Source organism: Myxocyprinus asiaticus, chromosome 13 (assembly GCF_019703515.2).
Source record: "Myxocyprinus asiaticus isolate MX2 ecotype Aquarium Trade chromosome 13, UBuf_Myxa_2, whole genome shotgun sequence".
NCBI classification, from domain to species: domain Eukaryota; kingdom Metazoa; phylum Chordata; class Actinopteri; order Cypriniformes; family Catostomidae; genus Myxocyprinus; species Myxocyprinus asiaticus.
Window position 1 is genome coordinate 2,494,751 of NC_059356.1, and position 18,472 is coordinate 2,513,222.

At 38.2% G+C, this 18,472-nt stretch overlaps 1 protein-coding gene across 3 annotated transcripts in view; it reads right to left on the reverse strand.

Annotated features, from left to right (window-relative positions):
- Positions 1–18,472, reverse strand: part of LOC127450321 (centrosomal protein of 112 kDa-like) — a 291,075-nt gene that overhangs the window by 272,170 nt on the left and 433 nt on the right. For all 3 annotated transcript variants that reach the window (XM_051714326.1, XM_051714325.1, XM_051714327.1), the window contains exons 2-4: positions 18,404–18,472; positions 17,825–18,015; positions 17,491–17,624 (exon numbers count right to left, since the gene is read on the reverse strand). The exon at positions 18,404–18,472 is cut by the window's right edge. In XM_051714326.1, the coding sequence (XP_051570286.1) occupies positions 17,491–17,624; positions 17,825–18,015; positions 18,404–18,472 (394 nt within the window). The remainder of the gene's footprint in view (positions 1–17,490; positions 17,625–17,824; positions 18,016–18,403) is intronic.

The following is an 18,472-nucleotide window of genomic DNA, read 5'->3' on the forward strand; positions in this document are numbered from 1 at the left end:
CTGTTGTTTTCACAGTGCATGTTATTCTAGTCTCTACATATGGTTTGGGTCCCTACTTAAAATACAGTGCATCCAGAAAGTATTCACAGCGCTTCACTTTTTCCACATTTTGTTATGTTACAGCCTTATTCCAAAATGGATTAAATTCATTTTTTCCTCAAAATTCTACAAACAATACCCCATAATGATGACGTGAAAGAAGTTTGTTTGAAATCTTTGCAAATTTATTACAAATAAAAAACTAAAAAAAACAAAAAAAAAACAAAAAAAAATCACATGTACATAAGTATTCACAGCCTTTGCTCAATACTTTGTTGAAGCACCTTTGGCACCAATTACAGCCTCAAGTCTTTTTGAGTATGATGCTACAAGCTTGGCACACCTATTTTTGGGCAGTTTCTCCCATTCTTCTTTGCAGGACCTCTCAAGCTCCATCAGGTTGGATGGGGAGTGTCGGTGCACAGCCATTTTCAGATCTCTCCAGAGATGTTCAATCGGGTTCAAGTCTGGGCTCTGGCTGGGCCACTCAAGGACATTCACAGAGTTGTCCCGTAGCCACGCCTTTGTAATCTTGGCTGTGTGCTTAGGGTCGTTGTCCTGTTGGAAGACGAACCTTCACCCCAGTCTGAGGTCCAGAGCGCTCTGGAGCAGGTTTTCATCAAGGATGTCTCTGTACATTGCTGCATTCATCTTTCCCTCGATCCTGACTAGTCTCCCAGTTCCTGCCGCTGAAAAACATCCCCACAGCATGATGCTGCCACCACCATGCTTCACTGTAGGGATGATATTGACCAGGTGATGAGCGGTGCCTGGTTTCCTCCAGACATGACGCTTGCCATTCAGGCCAAAGAGTTCAATCTTTGTTTCTCATGGTCTGAGAGTCCTTCAGGTGCCTTTTGGCAAACTCCAGGCAGGCTGTCATGTGCCTTTTACTGAGGAGTGGCTTCCGTCTGGCCACTCTACCATACAGGCCTGATTGGTGGAGTGCTGCAGATATGGTTGTTCTTCTGGAAGGTTCTCCTCTCTCCACAGAGAAATGCTGGAGCTCTATCAGAGTGACCATCGGGTTCTTGGTCACCTCCCTGACTAAGGCTCTTCTCCCCCGATCGCTCAGTTTGGCCAGGCGGCCAGCTCTAGGAAGAGTACTGGTGGTTCCAAACTTCTTCCATTTATGAATGATGGAGGCCACTGTGCTCATTGGGTCCTTTAATGCTGCAGAAATTTTACTGTACCCTTCCCCAGCTCTGTGCCTCGATACAATCCTGTCTCGGAGGTCTACAGACAATTCCTTGGACTTCATGGCTTGGTTTGTGCTCTGACATGCACTGTTAACTGTGGGACCTTATATAAACAGGTGTGTGCCTTTCCAAATCATGTCCAGTCATCTGAATTTACCACAGGTGGACTCCAATCAAGTTGTAGAAACATCTCAAGGATGATCAGTGGAAACAGGATGCACTTGAGCTCAATTTTGAGTGTCATGGCAAAGGCTGTGAATACTTACGTACATGTGATGTTTTTTCCCGTTTTTTATTTTTAATACATTTGCAAAGATTTCAAACAAACTTCTTTCACACTGTCATTATGGGGTATTGTTTGTAGAATTTTGAGGAAAATAATGAATTTAATCCATTTTGGAATAAGCCTGTAACATAACAAAATGTGGAAAAAGTGAAGCGCTGTGAATACTTTCCGGATGCACTGTAAAGTCTGTGGGATTTTTTTTGGGGGGGGGGCTGCTTTATTGTTGACATGGCAAACAATGCAAGTATGATTGCTTAGGACAGTACTAGTTCAAAACTTAGCATTAAGGGCTCTAAATCACTAACACTAAATATGAGCAATAGTAATAGTGATGATTGTCTTTGAAACCCACCACTGAAAATTCACCAGAGACAGTATACCAATCAGGCATTTTTAGCATACTATTATCTACATGCAGGATGCACTTACAATCGTTTATATTATATTGTACTAACAGCATGTGAATGCAGCCATAGATATGAACAGTAGTGTAGCATGCCAACCAGATGGGGGCAGAAAGGAGTAGATAAGGATATTCACTTCCATTCAAAAGTTTTCAAACATTATGCATTGCTAATGTTTCATTGTAAGTATTAAATCTGATAATTGTATTCATTAAGGGTGCATTAAATATATCCAAAATTACAAAATGACATTTATAAAAGTTAAAAATGACTACTGCTATTTAAAGAACTGCAGTATTCTGCAGTAAATTTTCAGTTCATCCAAGAACACTCTACTTGCAGCAATGGCAGCTGGGAACTGGGCAGACCTTATGCATTCTCACTGTGAGTTAGTTATGATAATCATGTGATGTTTGATCACATGCAGCTTTCTGCAGCACTTCTCATAGGTGTGATTGGTTTGTAGAACACTTCTCACTGTACTTACAATCTAGGGTTGTCAAGATACCATAATCATATCTTACGATACTTCACCAGTTAAAGTATCATGATACCAAGTAGTATCAGGATACCATGCGATAGTGTGATAATTCTTAACACAGTTTGTCATAGCAAAGGTGGTTCTTAGAAACTAGCCACTCCACTTGTTGCTCTGGAAGTGGTAAAAATAATTGCTGGATGAATTGGGAGAAGGCTCAAATGGACTAACTTGTTACCTAATATGTTCTTAGTTTGATCTAAAAACAAAACAAAAAACATTGCCCCATCAAAACAGCAAGTTCAAACGGCTTTAAACTTTTATTCCATTATTTCTGTGATTATCTGAATTTTGGCAACATCAAAATGAAGATTGTGATGTTGAAAAGACTGTTTTGAGCAGCTGTTTCATTAAAACTGCTTCAACCCCTCTCCTGGTAAACAGCAGCCAGGGCCGTAACCACAATATACATTGGGGGGGACAAGTCGCCCCCAATAATCAGATATGGCCAGATTGGCTCTAACTTTCCACAGATGCGGTTAGTAAGTGATTTTATCACAGTAAAATCATGTTAACACACATACTGTTTATGTCTTGTGTACTCACTGTAACACAGATTTTTATTTTTGTTTTTAAAGAAAAGGAGGGACGAGTCTAAATAATTTTTTGTGGTAATCAACATTATGCCACAACTGCTGTCGATTGAACTTAACTTGTATTGAACCCGGAATATTCCTTTAAAGGGTTAGTTTACACAAAAATGAATTTTCAGTCATTGTTTACTCCCCCTGTGTTATAACCTCATTTGACTTTCTTTTTCTTAACACAAAGGGAGAAATTGTGAAAAAAAAAAAAATTGTGCTCAGTGATACACAACGGCAGTTTATGGTGTCCACCTCTTCAAGCTTCATAAGAATGCAGAAGTATAATTCACAGTGTTTCCCACAGGATTTTGTGAGACTGTGGTGAGTGGACCTCTGACCCTTTAGAAAATGTTGTATATTTTAAAGTTAAATGCACCAATCTGGTGCACTTTGAGAGCAAAATTAAGAGGCTAGATCTATGAAAAACTTTGTGCTCTTGTAAACAATTTTGTGCTCTAGTAGTAATTTAATCAAGATGGTAACGAAGCACAAGAAGGATGTTCCATTTTCAGTCAGGGACTGTAAAGATAGTAAGCCCTTGTGTCATTGTCCACATAGGGCTTTAGCCACCCCTTGAATTCAGGGATTAACTCCTCAATCATTTTTGAATGTGTGAGTAATGTCCAAGGCTGTGTGTATTTGTATTTATATTATGTGTATATATGTTTGTGACAAGGAGTAGGGGGTGGCCGGGCCGTGATGTCGAAAGCGCTGGCGCTTCTGGTCGGGTGTGTGGCCGAACCGTTGCAGGATGGCTTCTCTTAAGTCAGCATACACCAGGAGGTTCTCTGATGGTAACTGCTGCGCCACAAGTTGGGCTTCCCCAGACAGCAGTGGAAATAACCGGATAGCCCACTGGGTGGGCCGTCCATTCAAAGAGCTCCAAGAAGGCCTCCAGATCATCTAGGGGGCCCATCTTGACAAGCAGAACCTGGGGCAGGGCGGTCACTGGGTCCGGGGTCGCGGCGGCAGCACCCTCCTGGTGCAGCAAGCTCCGGAACATCTGCCAGTCCTCCGCTTAGGCCTGGAGGAGCGTAATGAATCACTGCTCCTGATCGGTGTGCAGCTCGAGGAGGGCCTGATTGTGTCTGTTGGATGCTGGCGAGGGTCTTGACCACGTCCACACCAGGCATGTGTCATCACGGCCCGGCCACGCCCTCCTCCTCATCACAAAATTTAATAAAGTTTAAAGTTTATTATTATGTGTTTGAATAAAGTACAATGAACAGACTTGTCTAAATGAATTATTTGAATTCAGAGAGTTCAGAAACGGGAATTAACTAAACCCCTGTGATAGTGAGTGATAAGACAGTGATTCTTCATGAGAAGAATAAAAATCTAATTAAACGGTCAAATTAAATTGTTTAAATTAAAACAAAGGAGGAGCAAACAATACAGATTAATGATTGGCAACACTGTTTGCACATGTGCAGCTCATTCATTTCTATGTCAGCTGCCGTGCGGTCAACTGAATGTGCTGCTCCTCTCTGCCACTCACTGAAAAGAGTAGACGCAGAGAGAGGTGTGTCTGCGGCGGGAAAGCAAGACCTTGCGCTCGCGGGGCAGTACTGGTGACTCTCTTCTACAGAAAGTAGCTAAGCTTTGTCCAAAAAGTCGCTAGATTTGTCGCTAGGTGCTTTTTGGGAAAAAAAAGTTGCTAAAGGGGTCTGAAAAGTCGCTAAATCTGACTGGGAGTGAGAGATGCTTTGCCGAAGCAATGGCGCAAAACACAACATTAGAGATCTTATGTTATGAGAAGTGTAAAAACATTTTGATTATTGAAATATGAAATATTTATGAAATTGTGGCGGGATAAATTAGACTGTGGTGGGCCCGCCAAAACAGGTTCGCCACAGTGATACTAAAGAACAGAACACAGCTGCACACAAACCAGAGAACCGAACAAAACATGTCTGAAGAGTTTGTAGTCCAAGAATAGATGCATTTCTATGCCCAACCTTATTTAATTTTTTTAACCGTAATATTCAATCAAACAGAGATAGAGTAGGCGGGAATGTCTGTCACCTGTTCTCCATTCTGAAGTCTGAAGAGAGCGATACCTCAGTGAAACATTCGGTAGGTGTGACATCCTCGGCCAAAATCAAGTCGTTTTTAACCGGCTCATGAGATGCTGGCTTTCAATATACTGTAATGAGAAAGTTTTTGGACCAGTACCAGTTCAGAGCGGGGTGGGGTTACCAGCGCGATGATGCCGAAAATCGAAAACCAAGCAAATGACAGAATGTATCATCACTCATCACAGATAGTTAGGACAAAACTCTGAAATACATAGAAAATATACCTTTTGTTGCGTGTCGTTTGCCGTCAGGTTAGGAAACGGTGTGACTGTGGCTTCCTTCAGCCTCATCTGTCTATGGCTGCGTCAGAAAACTAGAAAATGCTGCCTTCGGAGGCTTGTATACAGAGGTAAGATGAAAATAAGGTGCTCTTCAAACTGTCCTGAGACCAGTTCCCTTAAGAGATCCACTCATTCATAAACCCTGTCTGTTAAGCCGTTAACTGATTATGTTATCTCTCTCAGTTTGACTGAGTACTCTGGCGAAAAAATAAATAAAAAATAAGGCTGGGCATAGAAATGCATCTAAACACGGCGTACAAATTTTTTTTCACAATTTCTTCCTTTGTGTTAAGAAAAAGAAAGTCAAATGAGGTTTTAACACCACCGGGGTGAGTAAACAATGACTGAATTTTCATTTTTGGATGAACTAACCCTTTAAAGAGCACTGCGTGAAGGGGACGCCACTCGAAAAGACAAAACATTTGTATGTTATTGAAGACATATGTAGGTCTGATTCAAATTAAGATTTTAGCGAAAATAATATTTACTACCGCACATACAACATAACTTACGTTTCTACCATATAGAATAATATCTGACAATATTATTAATTTGACTATTTTTGATCATTAAATTAAATGCAACATTGGTGAACAGAAGCATCAATTTCTTTCATCTTAGTGATCTTTTGAATGGCAGTGCATATGGTCCTGTGTCTCCAGTCCAGACTACATCAAAGAACAGATCTTAAGGGGGAAACTCCATGCATATTACCCATGAACACACATTGGTTTGCTTTGAGTTGTGAGATGAGGGTCAGTCATTGTGATTGGCACTGGGACGTTAACAGGTGGATGAGGATAATTGAATCAGATGAGAGAGAGAGGGATCAAAGGGCTCTTTGGGGGCGGGGGGGGGGGGGTGGGTTCCAGATTAAAGCCCCATGCGCTGACCCCCAGCTGCTGATAGCAACCCCAGACACAAGGACACGTCCTCATCCCCTCCACTTACAAACACAAGCACCTGGCTACAAGGCCAATGCATTCACAGAGGACAACATGTTGAGTAAAAGGTGAGCTCTCAATAATCACCATATGACAAACAACTAAAAGTGACAAATAAAACAACAACAGTATAAATCAAAGTGGCAAACAGTGAACCAATGGAAAGTAATACAGTAACACAGTAACCAGTATAACTGATTCATGGCACAGTGCATTGATGGGATCTTGAATACTTATCACAGTATTGTCATCCACATATTCAAAACTTTTATTGAAAGTGCATAGGTTTGACTGAAATTTAGAAAATATATTATGGAAAAGATGACATTTTGTTTTGCCTATTTGAGGTTTACTGGGTTTAACTAGAGACATTATGGTTCAACGCACTTTGAATGGCAGAAACAGTGCTTGTCGATGCATAAGGCTGAATATATTTTCACAAGAATACTCTGAGGAACAAAGTCCAACATTACCGACATAAAGATGTGTAAAAAATTCACACAAAGTGAAAATATGAGCATTTAATCTACAAAACAACTGCGGAAATCCACTTTATAAGAGGTACAGAATGTATACTGTATATAGTTATTAATTATATGTATGTTTATGTTTTAATATATTTGAGGTGTTTGAGTCTCTAAATATGGTTTGGGTCCCTCAAAGTCTGTGGGATTTATTTATTTTTTTCATTTTACTGTTGATTGTGCAAAAATTGTACGTGCGATTGCTTGTAATTCACACTGGTGGTTTAACGTATATCTACTTAGTTCTGTCCCAGTGTTTGTTTACATTGATTTTGTTGCACTAAATTACCAATTAAACAGTTCATTCATGACAACTCTCAGAGAGATTTAGCATGTTAATGTGGGTATGACATACTGATAGGATATTGGTCTTGGCGGACTAGATCTGCTACGCTTCTGCTACTGCAGAGCATGTATTGAGACTTGCTTCTGCTAGAAAATACACAGATATACTGAGTTAGGCATGTGGACATGTTGCTGTTGCTGCTGCTGCTGTATAATTAGACAGAATGCAAGACATGCTGCATCGAGCATGAATGACATGCTGCTGCACAAATAGACATTACAAACAACCCCCATGTCACATGATCTAGACTGCTGGTGCTGGGGTGAAGGTGGGTTTCAGAGAAAAAACTCTCGCAGCGTGCTGCAGTGAAACCGGTTTGTCTGCAAAACATAGCATTTTAAATATTACACAATAAAAGAGATGCAAGCTGAATGGCAACCCGATTACATATCAAAGGACCAATATTGCTTACACGCTGCAAGTCGATTGGCTAACAGATAACAAGCTCAAAGAACCTATCAGCATGCGCCACTTAGAGTTGTAAGGCTGAACTTTGGACATTTATGCTGGTAGTTAACATGGAATTTCAAGAATTGTCAATCGTGCCCTACAGTGTGACTTGCTACACTCCACCTAAAACAGTTTTAACCCACATTTCTCCAATTCTTGTAACATTTTCATACATGCGGTTTTTATGACCTCACTTTCATCACGACATGGTTTATTTGCACTTTAAACGTTGCATTTGTCTTTCAACAAGACTATTTAATTGAACTACTAAAAGTTGAAAGGTGGTTAGAAATGGTGAAAAATGTTATATTAATGGTGACAAGTCATAGTATGCAAAATATAGACTTTTCCTTTATCATTTTAACAATTGTTTATTTCTTTTTTTACCTACAAACTTCACAGTGGAAAAAACAAATGTATCTCACCTACAAAGCCATAGGCTGGCCCAGACTGCATTAGGAATTGACTGCTAGGAAGTTATGAAGTCATAAGACACTTCTCCTCAACAAGCCATTTGATTTGAGAATCATTCGTATCAAATGTGCAAATGATGGTAAACACCACTAATTAGACAAAGCTCATTGATCAAGCCACAACTGCACAGAGAGGCTTGAAACTTTTCTCGTCTACAAAATAAATAAACAAACAAACACACAGTCAACAGATATCTATGAGAGTTGCCAGTGCCCTAAGGTCTGTTAAAGCCAATCACAATGAACACAGTGTCAGAAGAGTGTTGCTTGTTTAAATCTCGTCTGTCTATCACATGTGATCTCAGCTCATATACTTCAACAGAAGCTGAAGATAAATTCAGATCGCCATCAGGTGGACAAACATGGAACTGTCTGTCTGTAAATCCCTTTCATAGTACAGGCCTACTCTGACCTGAGTCATTCTCACAAAGCAATGTTCAGATCATATTTCACCCCAAAATTCAAAGAAATCAGAAAATATGGCTTGCATTTAAAGAAAACAATGCCACTCTTTAGGATCTCTAAGACTTTTGTCATGTTATTTTCATGGGAAATAAAATAATTTTCCAGGTTCAATACAAGTTAAGCTCAATCGACAGCTTTAGTGGAATAACATTGATTACCATTTTTTTTTTTTATTTCTTTTTTATTCGTCCCTTGTTTATGAAAAAAATAACTAATAGAATATAGTAAGATATAGTATAGAACATATTAAGACACTTGCAATGGAAGTGAATGGGGCCATTCCAAAAACATTAAAATACACATTGTTACAGCCAGTAGATGTAAACATTATATAACACATTTTAACAGGATTTTAGTTTTATAAAATCACTTACTAAACTTGTCAGTGTAAAGTTTTATCCAATATTACAACTTTGTGCCCTGACAACGCCAGTAATTTCTATTAATGATTGTATCACACTAAATTGATCTAGAAGAGAAATTTAAATACTGAAACAGTGTGTATTTTAATGTTTATGTACCCCCATTAAGATTTTAAAATAAACAAGGCACAATTAAAATATAAATATATACACACACACACATATATATATATATATATATATATATATAAACTCAGCTCAAAAGAAACGTCCCTTTTTCAGGACACTGTATTTTAAAGATAATTTTGTAAAAAAATCCAAATAACTTTACAGATCTTTATTGTAAAGGGTTTAAACGATGTTTACCATGCTTGTTCAATGAACCATAAACAATTAATGAACATGCACCTGTGGAACGGTCATTGAGAAACTAACAGCTTACAGACGGTAGGCAATTAAGGTCACAGTTATAAAAACTTAGGACACTAAAGAGACCTTTCTACTGACTCTGAAAAACACCAAAAGAAAGATGCCCAGGGTTCATGCTCATCTGCGTGAACATGCCTTAGGCATGCTGCATGGAGGCATGAGGACTGCAGATGTGGCCAGGGCAATAAATTGCAATGTCCGTACTGTGAGACGCCTAAGACAGCGCTACAGGGAGACGGGAAGGACAGCTGATCGTCCTCGCAGTGGCAGACCACGTGTAACAACACCTGCACAAGATCGGTACATCCGAATATCACACCTGCGGGACAGGTAAAGGATGTCAACAGCAACTGCCCGAGTTACACCAGGAATGCACAATCCCTCCATCAGTGCTCAGACTGTTTTACAACCTGCCAATAATTGACTGGCAGTATTAAAACAGTTAGCATTTGACTGATACTAAACAGTAATACTGATATTTATTTAGCTATTTATTTTATTTTTATTTATTCTTTATTTAAATATTCAGCAACTGACTGATACTGAACATACAGTACTGATGTTTATTTAGCTATTTATTTTATTTGAATTTATTTATTTTAATGGTCAGCATTTGACTGATACTAAACAGTACTGATGTTTATTTAGCTATTTATTGTATCTGTATTTATTCTTTATTTAAATATTCAGCAACTGACTGATACTGAACATACAGTACTGATGTTTATTTAGCTATTTATTTTATTTTTATTTATTCTTTATTTTCTCAGTTTTTCATTTCTAGAATTTGTTGACAATGTATAATAATAATGTAAAATATTCTTTGATAAAAATATTTAAGAAAGCAGCCTTCTGAGTACCTTTGTACAGTCATATCGGTGCAAAAATCGGTGCACAATCCACATAGAAAAATCCATTTTCATTCCAGCTCAAAAATAAACTATATTGGCCACAATATCGGTAATCGGTGAATTTTCCCTCTCTAAAATCGGTATCGGTCTCAAAAATCCCATATCTGTCGGGCTCTAATCTTGTAAAACGGTGAGTACTTTATCGTTCAAAAATTGGTCCCATTCACTTTTATTGTAAATGTCTCACTGTAACCCAGATTTTTGCTTTTTTTTTTGTTTTTTGTTTTTTTAATAAATGTGTTAATCAACATTATGCCACAAATGCTGTTGACTGAGCTTAACTTGTACTGAACCGGGAATATTCCTTTAACATACTGTTAGTGCTTACATTGTGCATTCATCGGTAGGCGGACACAACCAATGTTGCATTGTGGTAGCTTGAGTCTGTGTACACTGGAAGGGTCAAAGTGACCGCAAGACTTGACTTCAGCTACAGTAAAATAGGTGTTTGTTTTCTATTTTTTATTATTATTATTATTATTATTTAATTATTTTGTAAGAAAATGCATTAGTATCCCATGAATTAAAGCATCAAACAACATGCAAATTATCAAGGTAAAGCTGGTCATGTGATCTCAACATGTTGCCCCCCATACGGTGACCCACTTCATGGAACATAAAACAGCTTTGATTCAGCTGCTAATATGACTGGACTAAGTGTAAATTTTAAACATACGTTTTTCTAATGTACAATTCATTTCTTTATAGGTGCGTCCCAAACCGCACACTTCTGCACTATTCTATGTCATTTTGAAGTGTAAGTAGTGCGAGTAGTATGAGAATGCAACAAAAAGACGTGTACTATGAGTACCCGGATGATGCACTTCTTCAACTGTCAAAATGGAGCGTTTTATTTTGGACAGTTCATGAACTGCTGTATGAAGCAGATGGGGCGGAGTTACCTGGCTACTTTGCTGGTCTGACAAAACAATTGTAAATAATGGACAGGGCTGGGCTGTAACGGAATACATGTAACGGCGTAACATATTCAGAATACAAAATTGAAGTAACTGTATTCAGCCTCCGTTATGTTTTCAAGCACCTGTATTCAGAATACAGTTACTTTTTTACAGTTACTAAATTTGCTAGAATACTTCTCTCATAATGAACACAAAATAAGGCAAACATCTTGTCAATCGAGTGAGAATCTTGATTGTTTTTCTGAACAGCGCAGATGTGAGCTGTAAACGTGTCTTCTCCAGATCAGCAGCAGTGAATGAGCAGTGTTGCCAGGATATCATGCCAAACTGGGTTCATTTGAAAACACAATCGCGGGTTAAAATCAAAGAGTCAGGTTGTGTTTTTGGGATACTTTTATAGACTTTAAAAAGGAAATGCAATGTCTTATTCATGTATAATGATTCCTGGATTTAATATCTGGCAACCGCACCGACACATCTAAACAATCAGCGTGCTTTCAGCTATGCAACAGTATCAATACAGTCTGGAACGTTATTTCCACAAAAACACCATTCGCACGCATGATACATTGTTTCCCGCGATTGTTGCTGTGTAAATATGCAGCTGCAGATACGGCTTCTGTGTAAAGGCGGAGTAAAGACGGGCGGCTCTCGATAAGCATTCGGTGAGTCATGTCCACATCAGAAACTTACAGAACTGTTGAGAAATAACAGTTATTAACAACAATAATAGACTACTATGAATAGGTACAAAATAAATATAGAGAAAGTAGGCCTACTTAAAGAATGAAAGAGGGAAAAGGTCTTGAAGTAGATCAGAGTCCAAACTCTGAAATATGGAAATGGAAATATGGAAGAAAGCCTAGTTAAAATCATTAATATACAACATTGATGTCACATGACCTCACTACTTTAAGCCATCCAATTATCATCTGGAAAATAAATACGGTTTATTTGCATTTCTTATTTAATTTTGTGTCAAAATATATTATTCTTTGTCAGTCCAATCAAATAATGGCTTAAGAAAAAGATTAAAATGTTGTTAAAATATTCAGATATTGTAGTTGACCACAAACTGCCTTCTGGTGTATTTGGAATACATTTAAGAGAGAGTATGCAGTATTCAGCCTAGAATACTTTCTTAAAGAAATCTGCCCAACCCTGATCATGGAGACTGTAGCAAAACTTCAGCGAAGACACCATACAAATGTGAGCTGAATGCTTTAACATCACACCACACTGTGTGAATATAGACATTGTTTAAGATACAAGTGTTGAACTGAGGTTGGCTAACACGCTAAAGCTAGCAGCAACACATGGCATGTGTTTGAAACATCACTTCCATCAGCTGTTAAACAATGAACGCTTCTGTGTAGTAAAGACCATTAAGTGTTTTGCTTTTGGGACGATGCTACACTTTTCAAATTCATACACTACATGGCTGAGTGCATAGTGTATATTGTGTCACTTGGGACACAGCTTATGTGCGAAAGTGTCTAATGAGGGAAAATTACTGTGTGCACCTTTAAATTAGTTGACCAGAGACCAGAAAAAATAGAAACAGGATGTCTGTCAACTAAATGCAAGTCTATGCAATGGCTCTTCTAGACAGATCTGTTGATTAGAATGGGAGAAAACGAATTTTGTTGCTCTGCCACACACGCCTGGTCTCAGGGAGCTCATGTTTCATTCAGTGGAAAAGGCTGTAATCACAAAACATGTTTTAAAAGTGTCACACATCTTTCTGCAAACTCTTGACAGGGGCGACGGAGTCTAACAGGACAGACACCAGAGGGAAACTCTGAGATTCCTGGCTCAGACTTCTGAGACACAGTGATTTTGGGGAAGGCTTTAATCATCAGCAGACAGCATTACTAAAGACTAGACAGCCTATTAATGAACTGTAGCACTGCAGCAGAGGAGAACTTACACAATGTAATGGTGTTGCAATAATTTGCATTGCCGATGAAATTATTCCAAGTACTTTTCTCATCTGACAAAGCATTGCGTGTGTAATGCAACTGGTAATGGTTCACTGCAGGACAATGTGGACTGTCTATTTCTACAGCACACTTTCACAAGTTTATCGGGAGAAATATCTGTATACATGAAATCTAGCAAAAGCTATGGCATGCTGTTTAATGGGACTTTGTTGGACAGCTGTAAGTCTCTCTTTGAAGGAATATTCTGGGTTCAATACAAGTGAAGCTCAATGGACAGCATCTGAACATTGATAAAAAAAATAAATACATAATTTAAAAAAATAATATGTATATATATATAATTTTGACTCATCCCTCCTTTTCTTTAAGAAAAGCAAAAATCAGTGTTACAGTGAGGCACTTACAATGGAAGTGAATGGGGCCAATATGAGCGTTAAAATGCTCACCATTTCAAAAGTATACCCAATTTTGGAGGGTATAAAAGGCAGAAATGTGAAGCTTATAAGCTTATAAAAGTCTGTTAAAAAAATTTACACACATCACTAATTAACACACAAATTGTTTGTCTTGTGGTTCGTAACAGCTCGCCAGTGCAAACTTTCAGGAAAACTTCGTACCGAATGCTAAACACCTTCTTCCAGCCATTGGTTCACATCATTGGTAGGTGTGACCTGAAGCAACACACCGAGTTATTAGCGAGCTGGTGCAAATGTACCTACTGTTGAAGTCAGAAGTTGACATACACTTAGGCTGAAGTCAATAAAACTCATTTTTAACCCACTCCACAAATTTAATATTAGCAGACTATAGTTTTGGCAAGTCGTTTAGGACATCTACTTTGTGTATGACACAAGTAATTTTTCCAACAATTGTTTACAGACAGATTGTTTCACTTTTAATTGACTATATCACAGAAGTTTACATACACTTACATACACACAAGTTAACTGTGCCTTTAAGCAGCTTGGAAAATTGGAGTCAATTGGAGGCGTACCTGTCGATGTATTTTACCTTCAAACTCAGTGCCTCTTTGCTTGACATCATTGGAAAATCAAAAGAAATCAGCCAAGACCTCAGAAAAAAAATTGTGGACCTCCACAAGTCTGGTTCATCGTTGGGAGCAATTTCCAAATGCCTGAAGGTACCACATTCATCTGAACAAACAACAGTACGCAAGTATAAACACCATGAGACACCGCAGTCATCATACCGCTCAGGAAGGAGACGCATTCCGTCTCATAGAGATGAACGTATTTTGGTGCAAAAAGAGCAAATCAATCCCAGAACAACAGCAAAGGACCTTGTGAAAATGCTGGAGGAAACAGGTAGACAAGTATCTATATCCACAGTAAAATGAGTCTTATATCGACATAACCTGAAAGGCTACTCAGCTAGGAAGAAGCCAATACTCCAAAACCACCATTAAAAAAGTCAGACTACAGTTTGCAAGCGCACATGGGGACAAAGATCTTACTTTTTGGAGAAATGTCCTCTGGTTTAATGAAACAAAAATGTTTACTGTTTGGCCATAATGACCATTATTATGTTTGGAGGAAAAAGGGGAGACAACATCTCAAAACATCAGCCAGGAAGTTAAAGCTTGGTCGTAAATGAGTCTTCCAAATGGACAATGACCCCAAGCATACCTCCAAAGTTGTGGCAAAATGGCTTAAGGACAACAAAATCAAGGTATTGGAGTGGCCATCACAAAGCCCTGACCTCAATCCGATAGAAATTTTGTGGGCAGAACTGAAAAAGCATGTGCGAGCAAGGAGGCCTACAAACCTGACTCAGTTACACCAGTTCTGTCTGGAGGAATGGGCCAAAATTCCAGCAACTTTTAGTGAGAAGCTTGTAGAAGGTAAAATGTTTTCTACGATTAAATGTCAGGAATTGTGAAAAACTGAGATTAAATGTATTTGGCTATGGTGTATGTAAACTTCTGACTTCAACTGTACATCTGTACGATCGTTTACGTAGACATTTTCCAAGAACATGTCTTTTTTTTTTGTTTAATTTATTCTAAAAACTGAATCAAATCTACTCAAATACTCTTAAATGCCCATTCACTCTGTTGTTTGATATGCTGCGTCACTCATGTGCCGTCTGCAGCCGAAAGCCATTCACACATCTGCCCAAAGTAAGATATGCCTCTGATCATCATTCTTTTGTCAGTATTCTGCCCATTTACAATCTTTTATACACCCATCTCTGCAGCAGTGTCAGTTTCATCATAAAATACAATAGCATTATGTGGCTGCATAATATTCATGGAGCACATTAGCTCCATTAATTCAGAATGTAAACATGACAAATTACACATTATCTATCACATATATATGACTTAAAATCATCACTGAGTAGTTAAAACAGCTTCTTTTACTGATCTTAGAATGAGGCATTAAGTCAATAACACATTTTAATGTCACATTAGTTGATGTTTTATACATAGTCTTGTTCGTACTCTCATTTAAACGCCTCCCCAAGTGGTGTGGCAGGTGTGTGAATACACACACACATATGTTCAACTGTTTTGAACTTCTTTTTGGCTCTGAGTGAAGAACTAAGAAGAACTTCTCCATGAGTACACTGGGGCCTTTAGCCTGTAACTTAAGATTCTGCTGCTTTATGGTGACATTATGCGTGCGGTGGAATGTTGTAAGCAGTGGAAACAAATTCCACCACTCTGGGTGTGTGGAAAACATTTCCAGTCATTTATGTAAATAAAACATTTTCATCCAGGAAAAGATTCTTACACTGAATATTTATAGAAAGAAATACAAAAGTAAATTGTTTAGAATTGATTTAGGATTCAATAAGCCTAAAAGACATATGGCAATATATACAGGGTTTTATTTAAGACTTTTTAAGACCTTTTTTATGACCTGAACAAATAAAATTACCAAACCAACAAAATCTCAAAATAAATCATGTATCACAGACTCTTACTTAAACAGGCAGGGGAACACATTCAACATGTTTTCCACATATAAATCACATTCAAATTGAATTACGTTCCATTACATAAATAGATACAAATTAGAGGTTGAATCCAAATATATTGGATTGTGCTGATTCGATAATGTGTTGAAAGCCAGTTAATCTGCCAATATTTCTTTTTTTTAATTGGTAGCCTATATTAAATGTTCTTAGACTTTCCTTCCTGTGATGGGGAGGGCCAAATTCATAGCGTGGAACTTTTAACTTTAAAGGCAATTTCACTTTGAAATACACAGGGAACTCTTATTTTGAAATGTTTGTGCTTCTCTGCTTCAAGCTGCTCATTAAAACAAATAAGAGATAGAAACTGTGCACTCCTACAATAATCTATAACGTATTTCAATATAAACAATTAAAAGTAAACATTGTCATATTTCATCAACACTAAATCATCATCAACAGCTGACCTTTAGTGATAGCTCGTCATACATTTCCGATATGGCTCAATGATTGTGAACTGCTCTGCAACAGCGGAAAACACACACAAGCCGGGGTGCTTGAAGAAAATACAACAGTCATGTTTTCATTTTGAAGGACGCAGCGCATGTATTTATATAATTAATTTGTATTCTTTTGAAGGTTGGTAATGACATTGGGTCATATCATGATTCCTGTCTTTCCGCCCCAAAATTCAAAACCTCTTTAAATAAAAATTAAGACATTTGTTGTATCATTTAAGATATTTAAGACTTTTTATGACCTTACATTTTTGAAAACTGAATTTAAGACATTTTAAGACTGTTTAAGGGTCTGCGGGAAACCTGATATAGGAAAGTATAGTCTCACCAAGACAGACTTTTGATTATCAACACAAAGCCTGGTCCACTAACACATCCCCCCCACCCCCAGACATTCAAGAAATGTTGATTTAACACGTTAATTTAGTGAGATTAATTATTTTTAAAATATCATGTTAATCATGCTTCCTGATCCACATTCAAATTTCGTAATAAATGTACATATTTTCCTACCATCGGAGCGATTCAATCTTCAAGTGCATGTGTCAGCAGGGGGCAGTCATCGCACCTCAACAAAGCCACAAAATGAGAGCCGCTCTCACAGGACGGTTCTTAACCATTTGATGCAACACAACAGAATGAAGGGATTGAGATGTGATTTTTTTAAAGTTTCAACTACTTTTAACTTGCTCAGCATCCTAAAAACGCAGCTCCAAAAGTGAGTCTGATGCACACAGTATGTATCTTGACGACAATTAAAAATAGCGCAGACAGAATGCAAGAACGCATCCTGTGAGAACAGGCCAAATTGACGAACAAAAAGGATTGGATCATCATAATAATCAGGTGGTCCTACCTGTGTTTGTTGGAGATGGGCGAGGTGGACCACGTGACATCAGCCTGACCCAACTCACCAGACACCCAGTCAGGCAGCGCTGCAGAGCTCAGATCACGTGACTTCCCCAACAGCGGCTCGTCAAAATAGATGGACTACAAACACAACCACACAAAAACTCTCTGATTACACTCCACATTAATTACACTTCTCAAAACATAAACCGACCAGCTAATGATTTATGGTGTTATGCTGACACATTGAAGTCTTGACAAGGGTAGCACTGACTAAACATGGGCAGCCCGACAATTTAAGGACCAAGCTTACATCAGTGACATTTCAGTGCAGTATTTACCATGTACGTGGGTAAAGTCTTGAGGCTGCCCACTTCAGGTTTGTGTGTGAAGGGACCCTCCAAAACTCCTTTTCTGAGCATGTGCAGAAGGAGCCGGGCGTACATGTTACGATTTTTCCTTCCTGTTAGTCCAGAACCGCAGGTCACAGGGTCACACAGCTTCTTTATCCACAGTGCACACTGCTGACGCTCTGATGGGACATTGTGTTTTATAGATGACTTTCAAGTGATTATTAAACTTCTTCTAATATGCTGCATACACTGTATACTGTGTAGTGCCTACTATATATACTGTGTGTGTGTGTGTGTGTGTGTATATATATATATATATATATATATAATAGTATGTGACAATGTGAAAAGTAGCTGCACTGTTGTTACATGACCTCACTGCATTGCATGTTTAATTCAGGGAGTGCCGGGCAGTTGTCATATCAGAAATAAATAAATTAATACATTATCTTTTATATCTTAAAGACATTCAAATACTCATGGGACTAACATGGTTAAATAAAGGTTGAATAAGTCAACTAACTGTGGTTGAAAATCTTGCGTTGAAGTGAAAGATCACACACAAACCTGTCTTATGGGGCAATTTGAGCACATATGGCTTCATATCAACCAGGTAATGATCAAACTCAGAGTCCA